Raw genomic sequence first — 24,750 nt, 5'->3', positions numbered from 1 at the left:
AAAAACTTTCAAGAAAAATCCAGCATTACTAACGCATTTCTTGAATGGATGAAAGATAGCTGGGATTGTGGCTGAACTGATGCCTCAAGTATGGCGCTTCATATCAAATTGGTGTATTAAACTAATTGATATACGGCTCAGATGAAAGTAACATTTTTTTTTTTTTATTGGATACTGAACCCAGGAGCATTCTACCTCCAATCTACACCTCCAGCCCTTTTGCATTTTTGTTTCTAAACAGGGTCTCACTAGGTTACTGAGAATTTTGCTGCATTGCTAAGGCTGAACTCATACCTGCTGTCCTCCCCTCCTCTCTCAGCCTCCCAAGTCCTGGAATTATTGGCCTGCACCACCACACCCGGCTATATGCAATTAAGTACGAGATCACAAGAAGCCAACTATCATTTGTAACTCCTTTAGTTTTCTATTTTCAATGGTAACACTAGGATTTTTTTTTTATCCTATGTCATAGAACCTCAGAATGGTTCCTAAGATAAAGAAAGCCAGACCTGTAAAAGCACAAACACTTTATTTTTAATAGTCGTGTTTTGTTACAATTTAGTGAAACGACAAATAAATACATTCATTGGCCACAGCTATACTTTTACAACCAGTTTCAAACTGATTATATAGCTGAGAAACACTGTGAAACGATAAAAAAGGCAACTATGCATAAAAAAGCCACATTAGCTATAAATTACATTTCCCATAAAACTACAACCAGCTACAATGAGTGGTAAGAGTTTCAAAATTAATGACCATTCAAATGAAACAATAAAAACAAACATTGCTAATCACTGTAGAATTATGCACATAAGCATGAAGTCCACTTTTTTAGTGAATGACACCAAGGTTGGAAACTCACCATGTGCTTCAGTGCAGAATGAACAGGGAATCGGTAGCCCTTTGATTTTATAAACAACTCCTTCTTTCGAGACCAAACTTAAAGTGCTCCTAGTGCTTTGGAATTTTTAAGCAAAAACTGGGCCAGAGTTTATCTTTCTTTGTCTTTGGCGATGTATTTGTGTGATGTGGATAAGGAGACAAATGCTAAGAATTTAGGTACCTTAGCCAATGAAAAGGTAAACTTAAAAATACCAGACTTGACACAATCGACTAATGCAGCTAAAAGAACCAAGTCAGTCTGAGAAAAAAATTTAATCTTTGTTTACCTGGTCAAATAAAAACTTTATCAAGGGAAGCGCTATTGGAAAAATTTATTTTATCACCTTGAACCCAAGGATTAATAAAGACAACACAGATTTTTCCAGATAGCTCTAGGTAATTACACACCTAATGCTATCAGCAACATAAATAGATGGTATTTTGAGAAGAAATCTAGTAACTGAAGTTGTCGTAGAAATATACTGTTTTGTTGTTGATACCAAGATTAACTTCTTTTCCATAAAATTTCAAAAATATTTTTTTTTTTTGGTGGTACTGGGGATGGAACCCAGGGGCATTCTACCTCCAAGGTATAACTCCTGCCTTACTTTATTATTCTTTATTTTGAAACAGGGTCTCACTGAGTTGCAAAGGGCCTCATTAAGTAGCTGGGGCTACTCATGAACCCGGATCCTCCTGTCTCAGCCTCCCAAATGCTGGGATTACAAGCGCACGCCACCACGCCCGGCTAATAATTTGGTTATAATGAGAGAACTTATTAAAAACAAATGCCAAGTAACATTTATAACAGTAAGTACGTGTCTGATTGAATTTAAAGTCCTTTCATGCTTGCTTCCGCAGCACATATACTGAATTTAAAGTCCTCTGTATTTATTTGGCCTTGTACCAGCCTCCCAAAAGATAAACATTAACAATTTCTTTATTTCTTTAGAGTTTCACCTGTTTTACTTTTGTGAATTTACTCTATCAGTTACTAAACAACCAAAAGATATTTTAAATAGAAGCAGAAATAAAACCACTTTCTAGTCAAAGTAGAAGACAGAACAGTTGTATTAGTTTCAATTCTGAAGGCTGAGATCAGCAGATAATCGTCTATAGCTATCTTTACGTATGTTGTAACAGCTTTCCAACGTTGCCTGCCTTGGCATCTTGAGGTATTCAGCATCTACTTTCCATATAGACACTAGTAGAAAGTGCATTTTAAAATTCTGTATTGTCTTAGACTACCATATATAAATATATTTTAGACTTGGGGTTGGTCATTCAAGACAGTTTTAATGTAATTCTAAATGTATTCCAATATCGCTAATCTCTGGTTTTATACTTACCCGAGTTCATATATTTACATTGTTTGCTCATTTAGTATAATGCTGGAATCAATTTGAATTCAATTTAATTTGGCTTTGCCCATATACAAAGTATAAAAATGTGAAAAGTAAAGGAGAGAATTAAAGTCTTACAAAATATTGCACAAGTTCACGGCAATAATGTATCATGATTGAATTTACCTGAGGACAATCGTGATTCAATATGTAAGATCCGCTCCATTTTGTTTCAGATCAAAGGCTTTTGAAAACTTATTTATGTTTTCACTTAGGCTGTACCTCTTATGATAATTCTGAAATGCCTCTGTAAACTTGTTTAGTCCCAAGAAGTTTCTACCAAAATCTCCCTATGCAAAATCACTATTGCTTTCTTGAAGAAGCATGCTTCAACTACGACATATATCTTAATTATACAAAATAATCACTTGACCAATTCAACTCAAGTAGCCACACAATTTTTACTGGTATATTTATTCTTGAAAAAATTACTGTGGCTTTCTAAAGAATACTGCTGGTCATTTACTGTAAAGGATTACTACTATCATTTGTTTAAAATGAATAATTTTAATCAGTACTTTAAAATCATGCTTAAAAGAACTGTCTTCAATGATTACATATTCTTAGTAGATTTTAAAAAAGGTTGAAAAATTTTTGTTTTAACTGTGCACTGCTCACGCTATAAAATGTAATTGGGCAAAGATGAAATAGACTACACCAATGAATATATAGGCTTTGATTTTCATAGAAAACTTACATTCCAATTTGGTGTACAGTATAACATTCCAGTGTGAACACTGGAGCATGACTTTGGGGACTGCAGTGTACTTTTTCAGAACAAAGATAAAAGTGCAAATATGCAAATATGCTTTTGATGTTTCAAACTCAGGGTGTTTGGAGCCCATCAAATGCCTTAAAATCTTGTATCACTTTCTCCTACTCCAAACTTTCCATTTTACTTAATTTTACTATGCAGAGGTCAAAAGTCACAGCTGTGTTCTCGGCCAAACACAGCAAGGTTTCCAGATTTTGTTTTCATTTGCAACAGATAATGGAATGTTTATGTAGATGGAATTTAAACACATTGAATATACACAGTCGTAAAAAACAATTCAAGAATCACGACTTGGTAATACTCTCAGTTTTGTGGTGTTACATATAAGCTATGGTGACTGTTCATATCTAAATTACTACAAGTAAAGAGCAAAGGAGCAGTGTCTGTCATGGGTCCGTTCAGGTGCGGGGTGACTGTGTAAGTGCTGCTGCCACACCCAGTCATGGTGCCATACCAGCCCAAACTCTGCGAATTTGATAAGCTGCAAGGAAAAGAAAAAAGGCACATAAGCCATGGAATTATGATTAGTATATGGGAAGTCACACTGGCTTTTTTTTTTTTTTTTGGTGGTAGTGGGGTTCCTGGAAGCCCTTCTACCTCCGGGCTACACTCCCAGACACCTATTTTGTATTTTTATTTGGAAACAGGGTCTCTTAAGCCAGCACACGCGCCTGGCTTCGAACCTGCGAGATCCTCCCAAGCGCGGGGATTACAAGCGTGCGCCACCACGCCCGGCTATTTTTTCATTTTTTAAAATTTGGAAACAGGGTCTCCTAAGCCAGCGCGTGCGGCTGGCTTTGAACCTGCACGATCCTCCTGTCTCTGCCTCCCAAGCGCGGGGATTACAAGCGTGCACCACCATGCCCGGCTCACACTGGCATTTTTAAAAAACATTTTCAATGAATGCTGTATCACAATAACAAACATTGAAATATGTTCTTGGTCAAGTAATAGTGAATTTCTACAAAAATTAATGACTTCTATCTAACATTATATATATATATATATATATATATACACACACACACCACAAAAATTAAATATGTGCCTCTCAGAATTGGTAGAATTTATCAGATACTACTAATAATACAGTGTTTACTATGTGCTAGGCTCTATTCTAAGACATGTATACATGTATATGTGTATATATATACACATATACTCATTTAATTCTCAATACACCCTTATGAGATAGGTTCTATTATCATCTCATCCTATAGATGAGAAACAAGATAAAAAAAAAAAACTGAGATTAATGGCCAGCGTGGTGGTGCACGCTTATAATCCCAGCCCTTGGGAGACAGAGACAGGAGGATCGCACAGGTTCAAAGCCAGCCTCAGCTACTTAGTGAGGCTCTCAGCAACTTAGTGAGACCCTATTTCCAAATAAAATATAAAATAGCTCTGAGGTAGAAAAGCCCAGAGGTAGAAAAGCCCCTGGGTTCCACCCCCAGTACCCCCCCCCACACACACCCCTGAGATTAAATTGGGCGTGGTGGCTTACACCTGTAATCCTAGTAATAGTGACGATTGCAAGTTTAAGGCTAGCCTTGGCAATTTAGCAAGACCTTGTTTCAAAATAAAAAATAAAATAGGAAGCCAGCTGTGGTGGCGCACACTTGTAATCCCAATACTTGGGAGGCTAAGACAGGAGGATTGCAGTTCGTGGACAGCCTCAGCTGCTGAGCGAGGCTCTCCACAATTTAGTGAGAACACATCTCAAAATAAAGAATAGCTGGGAGTGGGTGGTGCACCTACGTATTGAAGCAATTTAAAACTCAGTGAGACCCTGTTTTAAAAATAAAAGGCCCAAGCTGGGTGTGGTGGTGTACTCTTATAATCCCAGATTAAGCCAGGCATGGTGGCGTATGCTTGTAATGCCCGCGCTTGGGAGGCTGAGACAGGAGGATTGCACAGGTTCGAAGCCAGCCTCCGCTACTTAGGCTCTCAGCAACTTAGTGAGACCCTATTTCCAAATAAAATATAAAATGGGTCTGGGAGTATGGCCCAGAGGTAGAAAGCCTCTCGGTTCCACCCCAAGTACCACAAAAAAAAAAAAAAAAAAAAAAATCCCAGTGCTTGGGAGGCAGAGACAGGAGGATCAGGCAGGTTCGAAGCCAGCCTCTTAGGCGCTCAAGCAGCTTAATGAGACCCTGTTTCCAAATAGGTCTGGGAGAATATCCAGAGGTAGAAAAGCCCCTGGGTTCCATTCTCAGTACCACACAAACACTAAATAAATAAATAAATAAATAGCCTAAAAAATAGGGCTGAGGGTGTAGCTCAGAGTTACAATTCCCCTGGGTTCTTTCCCCAGTACTGCAAATAATAATAATAATAATAATAATAATAATAATAATAATAATAATAATAAAACGGCTGGGGGTGTACCTCAGAGGTAGAATGCCCCTGGGTTCAATCCCCAGTACCACAAAAACAAACAAACAAACAAACAAAGAAGGCTGGGAATGTAGCTCAGAGGTAGAACCTGTACGTTCAATGTCCAGTCACAACAAATAAACAAACTGAGGTTGAGTAACTTGTTCAGATGAGGTTAGAATTATCAAGAAGGTATATCAAGTTGGAAGAATTGTGAAGATGTTTATTCAGGTTTTCTTTTTGCCCCATTCTGAGTTAAGAGTATACCAGGTTAAGGATTTGCAATGGTTTTGAACAGGAGGACATGGGAAATCTAACTATGGTGCCCAAGTTTCACAAGAGTTTTAACCAGGTTTCTTTGTGGGCTTGGAATAATACTAGGAATAGAATTCCTACTCTGGTTATCTCCCTTCCCCACTCCCAGCTCTGAAACACCAACGGGTCCTGAAATAAGAGTACCATTTTATCTCCAAATGTATTTCTCAAATAAAGGTAATATATAGGCTTTGAATTGAATGGCAGTTTTTTATAGGGCAGGCCCAACCAGTGGTTAAGTATATATTCTCTTAAGCTCCGGCATTTCACGACCATATTTGTTGACATATTCCACCGAATTACCTTTTTAATGTTTGGATTAAAGTTTGGGTTTGTACTTCTCAAGCAATTTCACTACTAATTAGGACAAATGACTTTTGTTACATCTACCTTCCTTCTCTTGAGCTTCCCAGTCTCGGCAAGTCATCATCACTATCGTATCTCCTTGGATTGTCAAAAAAGTAAGCTCTGGAACTATAACTGTGACTATTTATCATGCCAGCAGGTGCCTGTGAACAAAGTATTAGATAATATATAAAGGTTTGCTTTTCAACTAAGAAAGGAGGCTAGAATCAATAATACATTTTAGTCTTAAACTAGGGTAAAAATAGAAAAATCAACATAAGTGTTTCATAATTTTTAAAAAAAACAAGTAGAGTCCGGCGTGGTGGCACACGCTTGTAATCCCAGTAGTTGGGAGTCTAAGACAGGAGACTCGCAGGTTTACAGCCAGCCTCAGCTACACAGTGAGGCCCTCCTCAATTCAGTGAGAACTTGTTTCAAAATAGAGAATAAGAAATAGGACTGAAGGTATAGCTCTGAGGTAGAATGCCCCTGGGTTCAATCCCGAGTACTGCAATCAATCAATCAATCAATCAATCAATAAAATAAAAAACAAGAAGAAAGAGTATTATGATATCATACCAAATTCTGGCTTACTCTCTGTGCCCGGAAAAACAGTACCACTGACCATGCTGGCACGTGTTCCCACAGAAAGAGGACCATTCCAAATACAATGTAGTCTTCTCCATTTACGTCTTCTACATGAGCCTGTAAATAAGAGTATGGAGGATCAATTTTTTTTTTTTTTTTGTGGTACTGGGGTTCCTGGAAGCCCCTCTACCTCCGGGCTACACTCCCAGACCTATTTTATATTTTTATTTGGAAACAGAGTCTTTTAAGCCAGCGTGGCTGGCTTTGAACCTGCGCGATCCTCCTGTCTCTGCCTCCCAAGCGTGGGGATTACAAGTGTGCGCCACCACGCCTGACTTTTTTATTTTTTCCTAATTTTTAAATTAAAAAAAAATTTTTTTTTCGTGGTGTTTGGGGTGGAACCTAGGGACTTTTCTACCTAGAGGCTATACTCCCAGACCTATTTTATATTTTATTTGGAAACAGGGTCTAAGTAGCTGAGGCTGGCTTTGAACCTGTGCGATCCCCCCCTGTCTCAGCCTCCCAAGTGTTGGGATTACAAACCACCACGTCCGGTGATTAGTTCTTATTTTGAAACAAGGTCTCACTGAGTTGCAAAGTACCTCACTAAGTACCTGGTCTGGCTGAGAACCGGTTCCTCTTGTCTCAGCCTCCCAAATGCTGGGATTCTAAGTGTGTGCCACCATGCTTGGCTACCATTAACTTATTTTAGGTTGGGTTAAGTTAGAATATGTCAACTATCTCTGAGTGACACCCCCAGCCCTATTTTTTGTTCTTTATTTTGAAGTATGGTCAAACTGAGTTGCAAAGGGCCTAGGTTCCATCCCCAGTACAAAAAAAAAAAAAAAAAAAAAAGAATGGGTCAACTTTAAGCACACAAACTCTAAAATTTTCTATATTTTGTGATTTCTCATGTAATGATACTTATTCTTTAATGGACTTGTAAAAGTACTTTGATGTTAAGCAGAATGAGCGATGTAACTTTTTCAATGCATCAATTTATGAAATTAGTTTTAATCTTTGGATAATAAGGAATGATCTACTTTTTAGGCCTCAAAGTCTAAACAGAATTACTTAGAGACTACTGTTGCAGCTGCTCTCTGGACACAATAGCACCCACCCTGAGCTAAAACCTGTAGGGAAATGCAACATGTTAAGTCACTCAGCTCAGCTGCTCCTGAAAATATACCATCAGGCCTAATCTACATGTGAATTTGTTTCTATTCTACTGGATCTTAGAAGGATCTAGGAAAACTATCTGCCACATGGAACCACATGTGGAAATTCCTTCTCCTCAGGAAGGTAAATTTAAAATGGTATTCTAGCCATGCATGGGGGCATACCCCTCAGTACCTGGAAGGCTGAGATGAGGACTGCAAGTTCAAGGCCAGCCTCTGTAACAGTCATACTCTGTTTCAAAATAAATAAATAAAAAGGGCTGGGGGTACAGCTGGAAGGAAGAATATTCCTGGGTTCAATACCTCAAACTAAGTTTATGAACCTTAGGTTTATAATATTATGATTTTTTTGTGTGTTTGGTACTGTGGATTGAACGCAGGGGCATTCTACTTCTGAGCTACACCCTTAGCCCATTTTTTTTTCTTTTTCTTTTTGAAACAGGGTTGCACTAAGTTGCAGAGGGTCTCACTAAGTAACTGAGGCTGGCCATGAACCCAGATTCTCCTGTATCAGCCTCCCAAGTACTGGGATTACAAGTGTGTACCACTATGCCCAGCTCCTATGATTATTATTATTTTTTTGTGTGGTACTGGGGATTGAACCTAGCAGCATTCTATCTCTGAGCTACATCCCAGCACCATTTTTCATTCTTTATTTTGAAACAAGGTCTTGCTAAATTGCAAAGGGCCTCATTAAGCAGCTGAGGCTGTCTGCAAACTCGTATCCTCCTGCCTTGGCCTCCCAAGTACTGGGATTACAAGCGTATACCAGCTCTATTATAATTTGTGCGTGCGTGTGTGTGTGTGTGTGTGTGTGCGTGTGCGTGTGTGTGTGTGTGATACTGAGGATTGAATCTAGGGGGCTACCCCAGCCCTACTTTTTATTCTTTATTTTGAAACAGGGTCTCACTGAGTTGCAAAGGACCTCACTCAGTAGTTGAGGCAGTCCTCGAACTGAGATTCTCCTGTCTCAGCCTTCCAAATGCTGGGATTACAAGCATGCGCCACCATACCTGGCTTACTATGATTATTTTTATTTTACTTATTTATTTTTTTGGTGGGCCTGGGGATGGAACCCAGAGGTATTCTACCTCCAATCTACACCCCCTGCCCTATTTTTTATTCTTTATTTCGAAACAGGGTCTCGCTAAGTTGCAGAGGGCCTCACTAAGTAGCTGAGGCTGTCCGCCAAACGCGATCCTCCAGTCTCAGCCTCCCTAATGCTGGGATTACAAGTGTGCGCCACCACGCCCGGCTCCTATGATTATTTATAAAAATACTTTTTTGGCTGGGCGTGGTGGCACACGCTTGTAATCCCCGCGCCTGGGAGGCGGAGACAGGAGGATCGCGCAGGTTCGAAGTCAGCCGCACTGGCTTAAGAGACCCTGTTTCCAAATAAAAATATAAAAATATATCTGGGAGTGTAGCCCAGAGGTAGAAGGGCTTCCAGGAACCCCAGTACCACCAAAAAGAAAAAAAAAATACTTTTTTGAAAGAAGTTCTCTCTGAAGAATGATTTTAAGTATTACATGTACGTGAAGATAATTTATTTATTTTGTGGTACTGGGGATGGAATCCAGGGGCATTCTACCTTCGAGCTACACCCCAAGCCCTATTTTTTTTTTTTAATTTGGAAACAGGGTCTCACTAAATTGCTGAAAGCTTCACTAAGTAGCTGAGGCTGGCTTCGAACCTGCGCGATCCTCCTGTCTCAGCCTCCCAAGCGCGGGGATTACAAGCGTGCGCCACCACACCCGGCTTTTATTCTTTATTTTGAAACAGGGTCTCACTGAGTTGCAAAGGGCCTCACTAGGTAGTAGCCGAGGCTGTCCACGAACTGCAATCCTCCTTTCTCAGCCTCCCAAATGCTGGGATTACAAGCGTGCACCACCACACCCAGCTAAGTGAAGATATATAAGCAGGGCTTTAAGCATGATTACTGATAGTGGACAGAGACTCCATAAAAGTACATGTAAGTCAAACACTAAAATGTTCTCCTAGATAAGACTAACTTATTACCAGGAATATTAACTGTAGAATGGCAATATGTGGTACTTACCTTGTCTGAAAGATTATCCCAGCCATAATTAAATGGACTTTCTAATGTATCCTGAGATATGGTGATCACCACCAAGTTATAACAAGCTCTGGAAGAGTACAGAAGAATGACTACAGAGCCTACGACGACAGTCTGGCACAGAGACATACCCTAAAAGAAATAAAAGTTATCACCATGATGTTCTGGACATTTTTCATGACAAACTTTAATCCACAATGGTGTGGACACCTCTTTCAAGCACTGAGTGGGCACCTGTTGAAATAAACTCTTGATTATCTCGCTTCACAATTCTTTTTCCTTGAATTACATCTTTGTGATTAATATATGTCAGTTAATATGTTTAAGTTATTTGCCAACTTGCCAAATGGCAGCTGGAGGAAGATTTTGTTCTGCCAAGGTTACCTATTCCCTTAAGTAATACATAAATAGACAAGTTGGCAAAAGATCTGAACTTTAATTAATGCTAATCAGATACAATTTAGTCATGAGAAAAGAATGGAAAATAGAAGCGTGAGTCCATTTGATAACACTTAATTTCTGACACTAAGTCAGAATAGAGATTCAGTTGCTAGGCTATTTACTCCATTCCATTAGGGTTAGTCGACTGATGCCATTATGTGGATGACAAGATGATCTGGGCACTCAGATGTGCTTTCAAGTCCACCACATTTTAAGATCAGGGCTTTCACGAAACATTTTTCCAAATACAGAAAGCTCCTGTAACTTAATGGTTCTCAACTCTAATGTGTCCATTGGAGAGGAGTGTGATATCACCTCTTGTAGGATGCTTACCCAGGGGTCTGTATTTCAATACATTTGGTTTCCCTGGTTGTCCTGTATATTTTACCTTGGGCATTAGAATCATTATTCTGAGAGGGGACAGCCTTTTCAAAGAGATCCACTGTGTGTGTGTGTACAAACACACACACAAATACACAATATGATGCTTTGAATTTTGTGTTCTGATTGTCACAGGATTAAGGGGGCAGTTATGGCATTCCACAGACAAGGTCTAGGATTTCTAGGTGACCTGCAATTCACAGGACAGGGGCCTCCCCATAGGAGAATTTTCCTTTGAAAATTTGTAATTTTGAAAATTTTCCTTTGACTTTTGAAACTTTCAAATGTCCTTCTGGATATTCATGAAGATGAAAACCTGCTTGTCATTATCAGGGCCAGAGCCAAACTCTGTTTTACATATAAACCAAATCTTGTTTGCATAGTTTAAATACAGGCCAAAATTTCTAGAAGTACATATTACGTGCAAATTGAAAAGAATTTGCATTTTGTTAAAAATTCTACCAAGTTGTTCAAATGTTTCAGAAAATCATGATACTAACAGTAAGACTGCTTGTGGTATGTGTGATCAATACAAAAACACCTGCAACACTATAACTGCAGCTGCCCCATCCATGTTTCTATGTCTAAATACAAACATTACACTATTATATCATGTCCCCAAATTTGTATATTAAAATGTTTCTCACTTTCCTCTTAATATTACAATTAGGACAATTACATTGAGATTTATATGTGTAATAGGGTAAATTCTATTAATTTCAGAATAGAAATAAATTATTAAAACATATGTTACTACAATGTTGCACTGGGTTTGGTAAGATTGAGAATCATTAAAAATGACTTTTTAAAAAATAAGAACAACACGTTTGAAAGTATATGAGTACCAAAACAGGTATTTTGGTGTTGAGATAGTAACATAGTACTTTTTTAAGATAAACTATTACTATAATCAAATGTATTGTGACAATAAATAAAATCCTGGAAAGATTAAACTTGAAAAAAATCAAGACTGAGCCAGATGTGGTGGCTCACGCTTGTAATCCTAGCATTTGGGAGTCTGAGACAGGAGGATGACCACTGGCAGACAGCCTCAGCTACTTAATGAAGCCCTTTGCAACTCAGTGAGACCCGGTTTCAAAATAAATAAAAAAAATAGGACTGGGGGTGTTGCTCGGAGGTAGAATGCCCCTCCCCAGTAGTGCAAAAAAAAAAAAATCAAGACTGAATTTTCTGCATTATGCATTTCATTTGTGTAAATAAAGGAAAAGAAATGTTTTTAGTATTAATCTAAAACCAATCCAGATTTTCCCTTTGTTTTTCTGGAGATGGGGGTCTTGCTATGCTGCTCAGGTTGGCCTTGAATTCTTGAGCTAAAAAGATCCTTCCATCTCAGCCTCCCCAGTAGCTAGAGCTACATGAGTGAGATTGCACTGTACTCGGGTTTAATTGTAAAATGGGTGTTGTTATTAAAGAAAATGAAGTAATAAGAACAAGAAAACAGAACACTGTAAGCATGACCTAAAGTAACTGCAAAAGTTTATATTCACTGCTTTGAGAAATAAAATGACTGCTGGAGAGAATTATGCTATAATACAGAGAAAATGTGCTTGAATTTGTAGATACTCTAAAAGATTTAAAAGGTAGTGAGGAAAGAGCAAAGAATCAATAACACCAAGGCACTTAATAAAACAAAACAACCTGTACCCAATTACATACATAAACAATAAGATAAACCTATTGATTTAGAAAAAAAGGCTCATCCTGTAAAATATAGGATTACAACATAAAAGAGAAGGCTCTAGCACCTGTGTAACTCAAATCTCTAACAAATATAGATCATCATCATTAATCCCAAGTTTCCGAACACCCTTCTCCATCAGCCAGTTCCCCAGATGCGAATGCTTCCGGCTTCTACATTCACAGCTTAGTTCTTCATGTGAGTGGAGTCAGAATATGAAGTCTTTTGTAGGTTTCACTCACTCAGCATGTTTTTAAAGACTTATCTTAGTGGATGTATCATTCTTTTTATTGCCGAGGGTGACCAAGTCTTCCCCATTGGTTCAGGAGTTTCCTGGCTTTAGCACTTAGTCTTACATCTTGAAAAACACCCAGGCAAACCAGGATGGTTAACATACTAAATTCAGAGTGAACGTATGACAGTCTGTTTATCTATATTTCTGTTAATGGACAGCTTCTAAGAACATTCTTGTACAATTATTTTGGGGGGTAGAATATATACTTTTAATTATTTTAGGCAAATAACTAAGAGTAAAACTGCTGAGTCATATGGTAGTTTTAAGTTCAACTGTATTAATTGTCAAACCTTTTCCCAAAATAGATATACAATTTTGTCTTTTCCAACAAAATGAGAGTTCCAGTTTCTTCACTCAGCTGTCCAATCCTATGACTTATTTGCGATTGGCAATCTTTTTATTTTATTATCTTTTTTTTTGTGGTACTGGGAATGAAACCCAGGGGCATTCTCCCTCTGAGCTATACCCCCAGCCCTATTTTTTTTTTTTTTATTCTTTAGTTTGAAACAGGGTCTCATGAGTTGCAAAGCACTTCACTAAGTATTAGCTGAGGCTGTCCACAAACCATGATCTTCTCAAATGCTGGGATTACAAATGTTCGCCACCACACCCAGCTTGGCAATCTTTTTAATTCAGCCATGCTGGTGGGTATATAGTAATATTTTGGTTTAAATTGGTCTTTCCCTGATGATTAAGGATACAGTTCTATTGGCTTTTTATATATCTTCTTTGTGAGGTACGTATTCAACTCTTTGGCCACTTTGTGTGTGTGTGTGTGTGTGTGTGTGTGTGTGTGTGTGTGTGTGTGTGTGTGTTACTGGGGATTGAACCCAGGGGAGTGCTGAGCTACTTTCCCAACCCTTTTTCTTTTTATTATTTTTCATTTTTTTGCGGTAGTGGGGATGGACCCCAGGTGCATTCTACCTCTGAGCTACAACCCCAGCCCTATTTTTTAAATTTTTAAACAGGGTCTCACTGGGTTGCAAGGGGCCTCACAAAGTAGCTGAGGCTGTGAGCCTCAATCCTCCCAAATGCTGGGATTACAAGTATATGTCACCAAGCTTGGCTCCCTTTTTATCAGTCAGAGTCTTGCTAAATTGCTTAGGCTGGCCTCAGACTTATAATTTTCCTGCTTCAGCCTCCCAAATAGATGGGATTACAGGCATAAACCATCATGGCCAGCTTTCCTATTATCATCTGATATAAAAATTTTCTACTGCTTTATAGTTCATTTTTTTAAAGTTTATATGTTCAAATAAGTATCTAAAATAAGTCCACACAGGAAATTTCTATTTCAATAGTTCCAAGATGAATGTGGTAGTACACAGATATAATCTCAGGATGAAACAGGAGGACTGCAGGTTTGAGGCCATCCTCAACAATTTAGTGAGACACTGTTTCAAAATAAAACATAAAGCCATGCATGGTGGCACATGCTTGCAATCCCAGCATTTGCGAGGCTGAGACAGGAGGATTGTGGTTGGCAGATAGTCTCAGCTACTTAGTGGAGCCCTTTGCAATTCAGTGAGACCCTGTTTCAAAATAAAAAATAGGGCTGGGAGTGTAGCTTGGAGGTAGAATGCCCCTGGGTTCCATCCCCAGTATTGGAAAAAAAAAAAAAAATAGGGCTGGGGTATAGTTCAGAGGTAAACGCCCCTAGGTTCAATCCACAGTACTGCCAAAAAGAAAAAAAAATTACATAAAATGAGATTAATCTACAGAAACATATATAAAAAAAGTCCAAAGATATACTTTAATTAAAAGCAAAATGAAAAATATAATTATTCAATAATCTTATTTTTACATAAAAATAACATTATATGTTAATGTTTATGTACAAAAAAAGTGGTCATTTCTAGGGGATGAAATTGCAGTAGATGTCAAATTATTTAACTGTCCATTCTGGTGAATTATAAAACAGTGACTATTTACATTTAAATAAAATTTTAAAAGGTCAGTTCGTATTGTATTTAGCACCATTTTTTTTGTGTGTATGGCACTGGGGATTGATTGAACCCATCAGAGGCACTCTACCTCTGAGCCACACCCCCAGCCCAACTTTATTTCTTATTTGGAAACAGGGTCTCACTAAGTTGTGAAGGGCCTTGTTAAATTGCCAAGGCTGGTTTCAAACCTGTGATCCTCCTGTCTCAACCTTCCAAATACTGGGATTACAAGTTTATACCACCATGCCCAGCTCCTGTTTTTTTTTTTTTTTTTTTTTTTTTTATCCTGGGGATTAAATTTGGATCATTCTACCTCCAAACTACACCCTAGCCCCTCCCCCCCTTTTTTCTTGGTACTGAGGATGGAACCCAAGGGACATTCTACCTCAGAGCTTTACCCCCAGCCCAATTTCTTATTTTTTATTTTTGAAACAGGGTCTCACTAAGTTGCGGAGGGCCTCATTAAATAGCTGAGGCTGGGTGTGAACTGTTATTCTCCTGTCTCAGCTTCCCAAATGCTTAAATTACAAGCGTGGGCCACCATGCCTGGCTTGCCTTCCTGCTTGCTTGCTTGCTTGCTTGCTTCCTTCCTTCCTTCCTTCCTTCCCTTTCCTTTCCTTTCCTTTCCTTTCCGATACTGGGGATGGAACCCAGGGGTATTCTACCTCTGGGCTATACTCCCAGACCTATTTTATATTATATTTGGAAACAGGGTCTCACTAAGTTGCTGAGCCTAAGTAGCTGAGGCTGGCTTCGAACCTGTGTGATCCTCCTGTCTCAGCCTCCCAAGCATGAGGATTACAAGCGTGCGCCACCATGTCCGGCTTAATCTTTATTTTGAAACAGGGTCTCATTGAGTCACAAAGGACCTCACTTAAGTAGCTGAGGCTTTCTGCAAACCATGATCCTCCTGTCTCAGCCTCCCAAATTCTGGGATTACAATTGTGCACCACAAGGCCTGGCTATTTCTGATTTGAAACAGGGCCTCGCTAATTTGCCGAAGCCGTCTTTGAACTCACTATCCTTCTGTTTCAGCCTCATTTGTACAGGCATTACAGGCATGTGCCACCACACCTGGCTTCTTTAGGCAGTATTTTTGTGTGTGTGAGTGTGTATGGTACTGGGGATTCTACCTCTGAGCTACTCCCCAGCCCCATTAAAAATTTTTTTTTATTGGTGCATTGTAGCCATACATTTTAATGGAGTACAAGATGGTGGAGGCATACATGCACACATTACCCAATTAGCCCTTACCTAATTCCTGCCTCATTTCCTTCCCTTCCCTCCTTCTCATGTACATTAACAAATGTATCAAAGTCAATCATTAACCCATTTTTTATTCTTTGTTTTAAAAGAGAGTCTCACTACGTTGCAGAGGGCCTAAGTAGCTGAGGCTGGCCTTGAATATGTGATCCTCCTATGTCAGCCTCCCTAGGATTGCAAGTGTGCGCCACCACACCTGGCTCATGAGGCACCTTTAAAAACTCAGTGGTCATGTATGGTTAGTGTTCATACTGTACATTAAAACTATACAATCTTTTCATTATCACAGAAAGTTCTGTGGAAGTACTTCATATATTTTAGATTCTTTAGATTTTTGTGCAAATTTTAAAATTGTCATTTTCTTTTTTTTGTAATAGTGAGAATTAAATCCAGGGGATTCTACCTCTGAGCTACACTCCCAGCCCTTTTTATTTTCTTTGTTTTGAAACAGGGTTTGGCTAGGTTGCTCAGAGTCTCACTTACTTGCTGTTGCTGTCCTTGAGCCTGTGATCCTTCCTCCTGTCTCAGCCTCCCAAATACTGGGGTTATGCATGCACCACCATGCTTGGTTCAATTTTTTAAAATTTGAGAATGAGTAGCATGCAAAAAGCTGTGGAGATTTAATGTATACAATATGATGAGTTTGTCAGCTTAAAAAGCGCATGGTAAAATTATAACTTGGATTGCATTCAATTTATAGATCAAATCAAGAATTGCAATTTTACCAATACGGACTCTTCCAATCTATGGACATTATATATCTCTTTATTGATTTAGGGCTTCTTTAGTTTCTCTCAGCAATATTTTGTAGTTTTTAGGATAGAAGTATTGCTTGTTTTAGATAAAATTCTTTATTATTTATTTATTTATTTACTTTGTTTTAGTGCTGAGGTTTGAACTCAGGGGCATTCTACCTCTGAGTTACATCCCCAACCCTCCTTTATTTTTTGAATCTGGAAGCAGGTTCTCGCTAAGTTGCTAAGAACCTAAGTTGCTGAGGCTAGCTTTGAATCTGCCATCTTCCTGCTTCAACCTTCTCTATAGCTAGAAATACAGATGAACAGCATTCTGCTTTACCGATTTTCTCTTCTTCCTTCTCTTCTTCTGGATTGAACCCAAAGGCATTCTACCACTAAGTTATACCCCCAGCCTTTTATTTCAAACAGGTTCTTGCTAAGTTGCCAAGGCTGGCCTCAAACTTGTGATTCTCCTGCCTCAGCCTCCCCCAAGTACTGGGATTACAGGTATGTACCATCGCACCCCATTTTGGTCTATTTCCTTTAAAATATTTGGTAGACTGTCAGGCATGGTGGCACACACTTGTAGTCCCAGTACTTTGGAGGCTGAGACAGGAGGATGCAGGTTTGTGGCCAACCTTAGCTACTTAGTGAGGCTCTCCACAATTTAGGACCCTGTTTCAAAATATAGGATAAAAAATAGGGCTGAGAGTGTAGCTTGGAAGTAGAATGACTCTGGGTTCAATTTCCACTGTAACATACAACCAACCAAAAAAACTGGTAGAATTAACCAGTCAAACCAATTGGGCCTGGAGTTTTCATTAGGAAAACTTCTGATAATGAATTTAATCATAGAGCACTACTCAGATTTCATAGTCATGTTCCATTACTTTTGTTAGGTTATATTGTTTTATTTTGGTGCTAGAGACTGACACCCGGGCTCAGTCATTCTAAGTACATACTCAACCACTGAGCTACACCTTAAGCCCCAAGTTGTATTTTTTTTTTTGGTGGTACTGGGGATGGAACCCTTCTACCTCCAGGCTACACTCCCAGATCTATTTTATATTATTTTTTATTTGGAAACAGGGTCTCTCAGGCCAGCGAGGCTGGCTTCAAACCTGCGCCATCCTCCTGTCTCCGCCTCCCAAGCGTGGGGATTACAAACCTTGGCTACCACGCCTGGCCCCAAATTGTATTTTTAAGAGTGTCCATGGCATAGGAAATTTGTATTTTTATTCTTTTTAATGTAGATCTACTCAAAGAATCAACTTTTGGTTTTCTCTTCCATTTTCTGTTTGATTGATTCTATTCTTATATTTGTTATCTTAGTCCTTCTACTTACTTTTTTTAAAAAACTTTTCCCTACTCTACCTTCCCTAGTTTTGTTTTTCTTTTCTTCTTTTTTCTTTCTTTCTTTCTTCCTTCTTCTTCTTCTTCTTTTTTTTTTTTTTTTGGTACTGGGGGTGGAACCCAGGGGCTTTTCTATCTCCAGGCTAAACTCCCAGGCCTATTTTATACTTTATTTGGAAAGAGGCTCTCACTAAGTAGCTGAGGCTGGCTTTGAACCTGTGTGACCCTCCTATCAGCCTCCCAACTGCTGGGATTACAAGCATGCACCACCATACCTGGCCCTTCCCAGCTTCTAAGGAGAAAATTTCCTTTCCTTCCTTCCACTCTCCATCCCTTCCTTCTCCTTGTATTTGTGTCTGAGGATTGAACACGGGGCATTCTATCTTCAGTATACATCCCCACCTCTTTTTTTTGTTGTTGTTATTTTGAAACAGGGTCTTGCTAGGTTGCTGAGAGTCTCATTACAATACTGAGGCTGTCTTCGAACCTGTGATTCTCTTGTCTCAGTTCCCCAAGTATTGCAGGGATTACAGGCATGTATTGCCACACCTGGCTAGGAAGAAATTTCTGTCATTAATTTTATATCTTTCTTCTCCCTAAAATTGTACTTAAAGCTATATTTCCCCCTTCAAACACTGCTTAGCTGTATCCCGCAATTTTGTTTTCTTCTTCTTCTTTTTTTTTTTTTTTTTTGCAGTACTGGGGATGAAAACTAGGGGCATTCTACTTCAGAGCTACATTCCCAGCTCTATTTTTATTCTTTATTTTGAAACAAGGTCTCTCTCAGTTGCAGACAGCTTCATGAAGTAGCTGAGGCTGCCCACGAACCGCAATCCTCCTGTCTCAGCCTCCCAAATGCTGGGATTACAAGTGTGTGCCACTACACTTGGCTTATTTTTTAGTCTTAAAAAAAAAAAAACAACAAAAAAACAGGGTCTCACTGAGTTGTGAAGGGCCTTGTTAAGTAGCTGAGGCTGTCCACGAACCATGATCCTTCGGTCTCTGCCTCCTGAATGCTGGGATTACAAGTGTGTGCCACCACACCTGGCTCCACAAATGTTTATATCTTGTATTTTATTAGCCTTCAGTGTGAAATGTTTCCTTTGTGACTTTTCAGCCATGGCTTATTTCGAATGGTGATTTGTCAGTTTTTTTTTCTTGGTGGTACTGGGGTTTCTGGAAGCCCTTCTACCTCCGGGCTATACTCCCAGCCCTATTTTATATTTTTATTTGGAAACAGGGTGTCTTACGCCAGCGCGGCTGGCTTCGAACCTGCGCGATCCTCCTGTCTCCGCCTCCCAAGCGCAGGGATTACAAGCGTGCGCCACCACGCCCTGCCGATGTGTCAGTTCTGCATTTCTTTATTTTTATTATTACTATTTAATGTCATTGTGGCCATGTTCTCTGATTCTTACTCTACTTAGTTGTTGAGACTTGCCTTATGGGCCATTGTAGGGTTTATTTTGATGACCATGTCCCTGCTCAATTGAAAGAAACATGGATTCTCCACTTATTGGGCATCAAGGGCGCTGATAGTGTTCAGTTTGTCCACTGGTGTTTTACCAACAGCTGAGGAGGCGGTTTAAAAATCTCCAACTATGATTTTCGGTTTGTCTGTTTCCCTTTCTTAATATTTTGGCTTCATGTCCATATTTATGATTATTATGTCTCCCTGATAAAATGTACCTCTTTTTATTAAGTAAAACTGCTTACTGATGAAATATACGTTTTATATCTGGCAATACTCTTTGTCTTGAAGTCTATTTTATCTGATATTAATGTAACCTTCTATGCTTAGTGAATGCATAATATATTAGTTTCTATCTTTTTATTGTCAACCTCTATCTGCCTTTAAAGTACATTTTGGGAGTGAGGATATGGCTTTTGGTGTGAGAGTTATTCCTGATAGAGGGTTTCACTATGTTACCCTGGTTGGTCTCCAACTCCTGGGCTCAAGTGATCCTACTGCCTCAGCCTTCTCAGTAGCTAGGACTACAGGCATCATACTTTGTTCTTCATTGCCTACTTTTTACCATTAACATTTAAGATAAGTAGTGATATGTTTGGGTTTAGACTGGATATCTTAAAGTGTACTTTCTGTTTGCCCCCCCGCCTTGTGTTTTGTTATTGATATTACTCTAGCACAGCAATTCTTAAAAATGTGGTCCAAGAACCCTAAAGAGCTAAACTAAAATTGAACCCCTTTTTCTGGCTTTCGTGTGTGTGTGTGTGTGTGTTTCTGGGTATTGAACTTAAGGACATTCTACCTCTGAGCTACACTAATATATATATATATATAATTTTTTTTTTTTTTTTTGCAGGTCTGGGGATGGAAGCCAGGGCATTTGACCTCCAAGCTACATCCCCTGCCCTATTTTTTATTCTTTATTTTGAGACAGGGTCTAAGTTGTGGAGGGCCTAAGTAGCTGAGGCTGTCTGCGAACTGTGATCCTCAAGTCTCACCCTCCCGAATGCTGGGATTATGGCTTTTTTTTTTTTTTTAAAACTTTGAAACAGTGTCTCCCTGTTTGAGTCTAGCTAAGTTGCTGAGGCTGGTCTTGAATTTGCGATCCTGTCTCAGCGTTCCAAGTACTGAGATCACAGGTGTGCACCACTATACCTAAGTTCTGCTTTCATTCTTTTTTGAGTGTACAGTAGAATTTTCTAGAAGTTATATGGTATGTGATAATGCTTTCTGTGTGTGTGTGTGTGCGCGCGCATGTATATTCTTGTATTTTCTAGAATTGCTGATGTAGAACAGTGTGAAGCATATAAAGTACATAGTAGAGTATTAGGGTACAAATATATGCAGTTTAAAAGATTAACTTAAGCCTAGTGAGACCCTGTTTCAAAATAAGAAATAAAATCAGGCTGGAGGGTAGCTTGGTGGTAGATCTCCTCTGGGTTCAATCCCTAGTACCAAACAAACAAACAAACAAACAAACAAAAAACTCTTTGTACTTTTACTGGGTTCTTGCTAGTTTTCTTCAGTTATACCTACTATACCCACTGAAACCCTTTATCATTCAATAAATTTTATTAAAATTTATCAATTTCAATAATTCTAAAATTTTTTAAGTACTGGGGACTGAACCCAGGGGCATTATACCTCCGAGATAGACCCCTAGCCCTATTTTTTTTTTTTTATCCTTTATTTTGAAACAGTGTCTCACTAAGTTGCAGACGATGACACTAAGTAGCTGAGGCTGGCCTAAAACCTGCAATCCTCCTGTTTCAGCCCCCAACTACTGGGATTACAAGCATGTGCCACCATGCCGGGCTGAAATTCTAAAATTTTTCTTTAACCTACATGGAAACACAAGAAAAAAAAACATATGTATGTATGTATGTATGTGTATGTATATGTATATGTATATATATATATTCATGTGGATTTGTTTTACAATGTTTAGAATTAAAAAAAACTTTAAAAATTTGAAGTAATACTCATTTTAGAACATTTTACTCTAAAATATATATTTTTGATATCTAATAATGGGAGTTATTATTTAATGGGTATAGAGTTACAGTATGAGATGAAAAAAATGTGGTAATGGGTAGTGATGATAGCTGCACAGCAACACAAATGCACTGAATGGCACTAAACTATACAGTAAAATTTAAAATGGCAGGCGTCCTGGCATATGCCTATAACTCCTGTCTTGGGAGGCCGAGACAGGAAGGACTGCAAGTTCCAGGCCAGCCTCAGCCACATAGTGGGGCTGTTTCAAAATTAAAAAAAAAAATAAAAATAAAAATAAGAAGGGCTGGGTTGTAGCTCAGAGGAAGAATGGCCTGAATCCAATCCCCAGTACTCCCTCACCCAAAGTCAAAATTATAAATTTCCTATTATATATATTTTGGTACATTCAAACATTTTTTTCCCTCAACAAACAGCTCCCTCTAAACCTCTAAGATATTGAGAGAGATGAAAGTGTCAGACAGCTCTTTGACTCAAAGGGGTCTGGAATTTGCCTTAAAGGAACTGGGTAAAGGTGTAAATAATGAACAAAAATATAATGAAACTATCTTCAGTGGGCTTTATAAGTGCTAAGAATTTACCTTAGTGTGTCTTCTGTAATAGAACATTTTGGGGTAGTATTATGACCCAAGTTAAGATGCAGCATCAATTTGAGACCAATCAATCAGAGCTTAAAGCAAAAGGAATTGAAAATTTAAATGTAGGGTGTGATGACTGCTTTAAACACCAAATACTGTTTTAAAAAGTTTTCATATTAGCCGGGCGTGGTGGCGCACGCTTGTAATCCCCGCGCTTGGGAGGCAGAGACAGGAGGATTGCGCAGGTTCGAAGCCAGCCTCGTGAGCTGGCTTAGGAGACCCTGTTTCCAAATAAAAATGTTAAAATAGGTCTGGGAGTGTAGCCCGGAGGTAGAAGGGCTTCCAGGAACCCCGGTACCACCAAAAAAAAAAAAAAAAGTTTTCATATTAGAAATTAAAAAGCCACAGAAATATTTCTTCAGGCTAAAAGTATAAATCATTTTACAGTAATTGTATTCTTTGCTACATGCATTCTTAGTTAAAAAAGAAAGCCTCACAGCTGGGCTTGGTGGTGCACGCTTGTAATCCCTGCATTTGGGAGGTTGAGACTGGAGGATCATGGTTCTTGGTTTGTGGACAGCCTCAGCTACTTAGTGAGGCCCTTTGCAACTCAGCGAGACCCTGTTTCAAAACTAAGAAGACTAAAAAATAGCGCCGGGGGTGTTGCTCAGAAATACAATACCCCTGGGTTCCATCCCCAGTACCACAAAAAAAAAAAAAAAAAAAAAAAAAAGAAAAGAAAAGAAAACAAGCTTCATTTAAGAGTATCTTTGAAGTTCCAGGTGTGATGGTGTATGCCTTGTAATCCCAGGACTGGGGAGGCAGAGAGAGAAGGATGTCAGGTTTAAGGCCAGCCTCAGCCATTTAAGAAGACCCTCAGCAACTTAGCGAGACCGTTTCAAAGTAATAAAATAGGGCTAGGGGTACAGCTCAAAGGTAGAATGTCTCTGGGTTCAATTCCCAGTAAACACACACACACACACACACACACACACCCTGAACCAGTGAAAATATATATTAAACGTCAATCCTAAAATATTGGTCTATTTAATATTCTGCATAAAGAGATGAGATGAGATACGCCTCTTCCGCAGTCTGCTTCACACTGAAACACAGTGGTGTCTTGAAGAAAACTATACATGGGCTGTTTGATTTGGGAGTGGAATAGCTACTTTTTATAGAATGCCACTCTGTAACTGACAGACAACTATGGCAGACAAACAGTGATTATTGAGACTTGGCGACTGAGCATTTCCCCCCAAGAATGAACGACATGAGACTGTAACCCCAGAGAAAGCATCTAGAAGTACTGATTTCCAATGATGAAATCTGAACTTTCAAGGGAAAATCAGAATTCTGGGGAACCTCTATACTCTTATATCCATGATTAATACTTCCCCAAAGTAGAATTTTCTGATGAGACAGTATGATATTAACACATGTTTTTATATATTATCTAATGAAATATATCAACATTTTGATCTTAAGATCTATGACCACTCCTTTGCAAATGATATAAAGTTATAAAAATATTCAAAGCTCAAGAGAGACTAATGGAGAATACAAAAGATTCGCTAATATGATATTAGATTCCAAATGGTAACTAACCTTCAAGAAACCTCCACTTCTAAATTGTGGTGTTGTATTAAGGAAGATATCCATAATTATATAAAAGGCCAATTAAGTCCTCCATTTTCCAACTACATATGTGTGAAGATGGACATTCTTCATATACTTCAACCTAAACAACATATCACAACATGCTGAATGCCAAAGCATACATGAAGACCCAGCTATCTTGTATTAAGTCAGAGATTAAGGATACTTGCAAACTGTAAAGCAATGCCAGTCTTCTATTATTTTTTGTTTTGTAAAACAATTATTTTTCCTAAAAACTTGCTATTTATATTAACATGCAATGGGCTTATTTTTAAATGAATATTTTTATAATTTCTCAATTTTCTTTCTAACATGTTATATAGCAGTGGAACTAATATACATAAAAACTCTTTCTTAGTAACTTTTAGGAGTATAATGGGGTCTCAGGACCAAAAAGTTTAAGAACCACTACTCTAGAAATTATGATATATATACTGTTTTACAGTCTTATCCCTTGTCCTTTATGTTCTAGTTGTTATATAACACGGAGAATTATATATTACTTCTACATTTATCTCACAATATTATAATTTTTGCTTTGCAGTCATGTATTTTAGAGAAATTAAGAAATTATATTTACCCACATATTTATTATTTCTTGGGTTCTTCATTCCTTCAGAAAGAGCTAGAATTCAAGCCAGTTTTATTTCTCTTCAGCCTGTAGATTTTTTAAATTAGCATTTCTTGTAGTACAGGTATGCTGATAACCTCCTAAGTTTTCATTTATCTGAAAATGTTATTTCTCTGTTACTTTTTAAGATTTTCACTGAAGCCAGGCACAATGGCACATGCCTGTAATCCCAGCTACTGGGGAGGTAGAGGCAGGAGGATTTGAAGTGTGAGGTCAACCTGGGCAACTTAGCAAGACCCCTTATCAAAATAAAAAGAGGTAGTTAAGTGGTTAAAGCACCCCTGGGTTCAATTCCTAATACAGTGAAAAAGTTAAAAAAAATCCATTGGCTACTGACTTCAGAG

The 24,750-nt window shown here is 38.6% G+C and overlaps 1 protein-coding gene across 1 annotated transcript in view; it reads right to left on the bottom strand.

The window, feature by feature from the left end:
• Positions 1–3,366: 3,366 nt before the first annotated feature.
• The window catches only part of GPR137C (G protein-coupled receptor 137C), a gene marked incomplete at both ends in the record, with an annotated part of 68,634 nt that continues 47,250 nt past the window's right edge, over positions 3,367–24,750 (bottom strand). The window contains 4 exons of the mRNA XM_080707409.1: positions 3,367–3,544; positions 6,145–6,263; positions 6,679–6,804; positions 9,925–10,074. Of these exons, the coding sequence (XP_080563535.1) occupies positions 3,367–3,544; positions 6,145–6,263; positions 6,679–6,804; positions 9,925–10,074 (573 nt within the window). The remainder of the gene's footprint in view (positions 3,545–6,144; positions 6,264–6,678; positions 6,805–9,924; positions 10,075–24,750) is intronic.

Source organism: Muscardinus avellanarius (assembly GCF_963383645.1).
Source record: "Muscardinus avellanarius genome assembly, chromosome: 12".
NCBI lineage: Eukaryota > Metazoa > Chordata > Mammalia > Rodentia > Gliridae > Muscardinus > Muscardinus avellanarius.
Note: the sequence above shows the minus strand (reverse complement) of the source record. Positions and strands in the feature narration are given on the sequence as shown.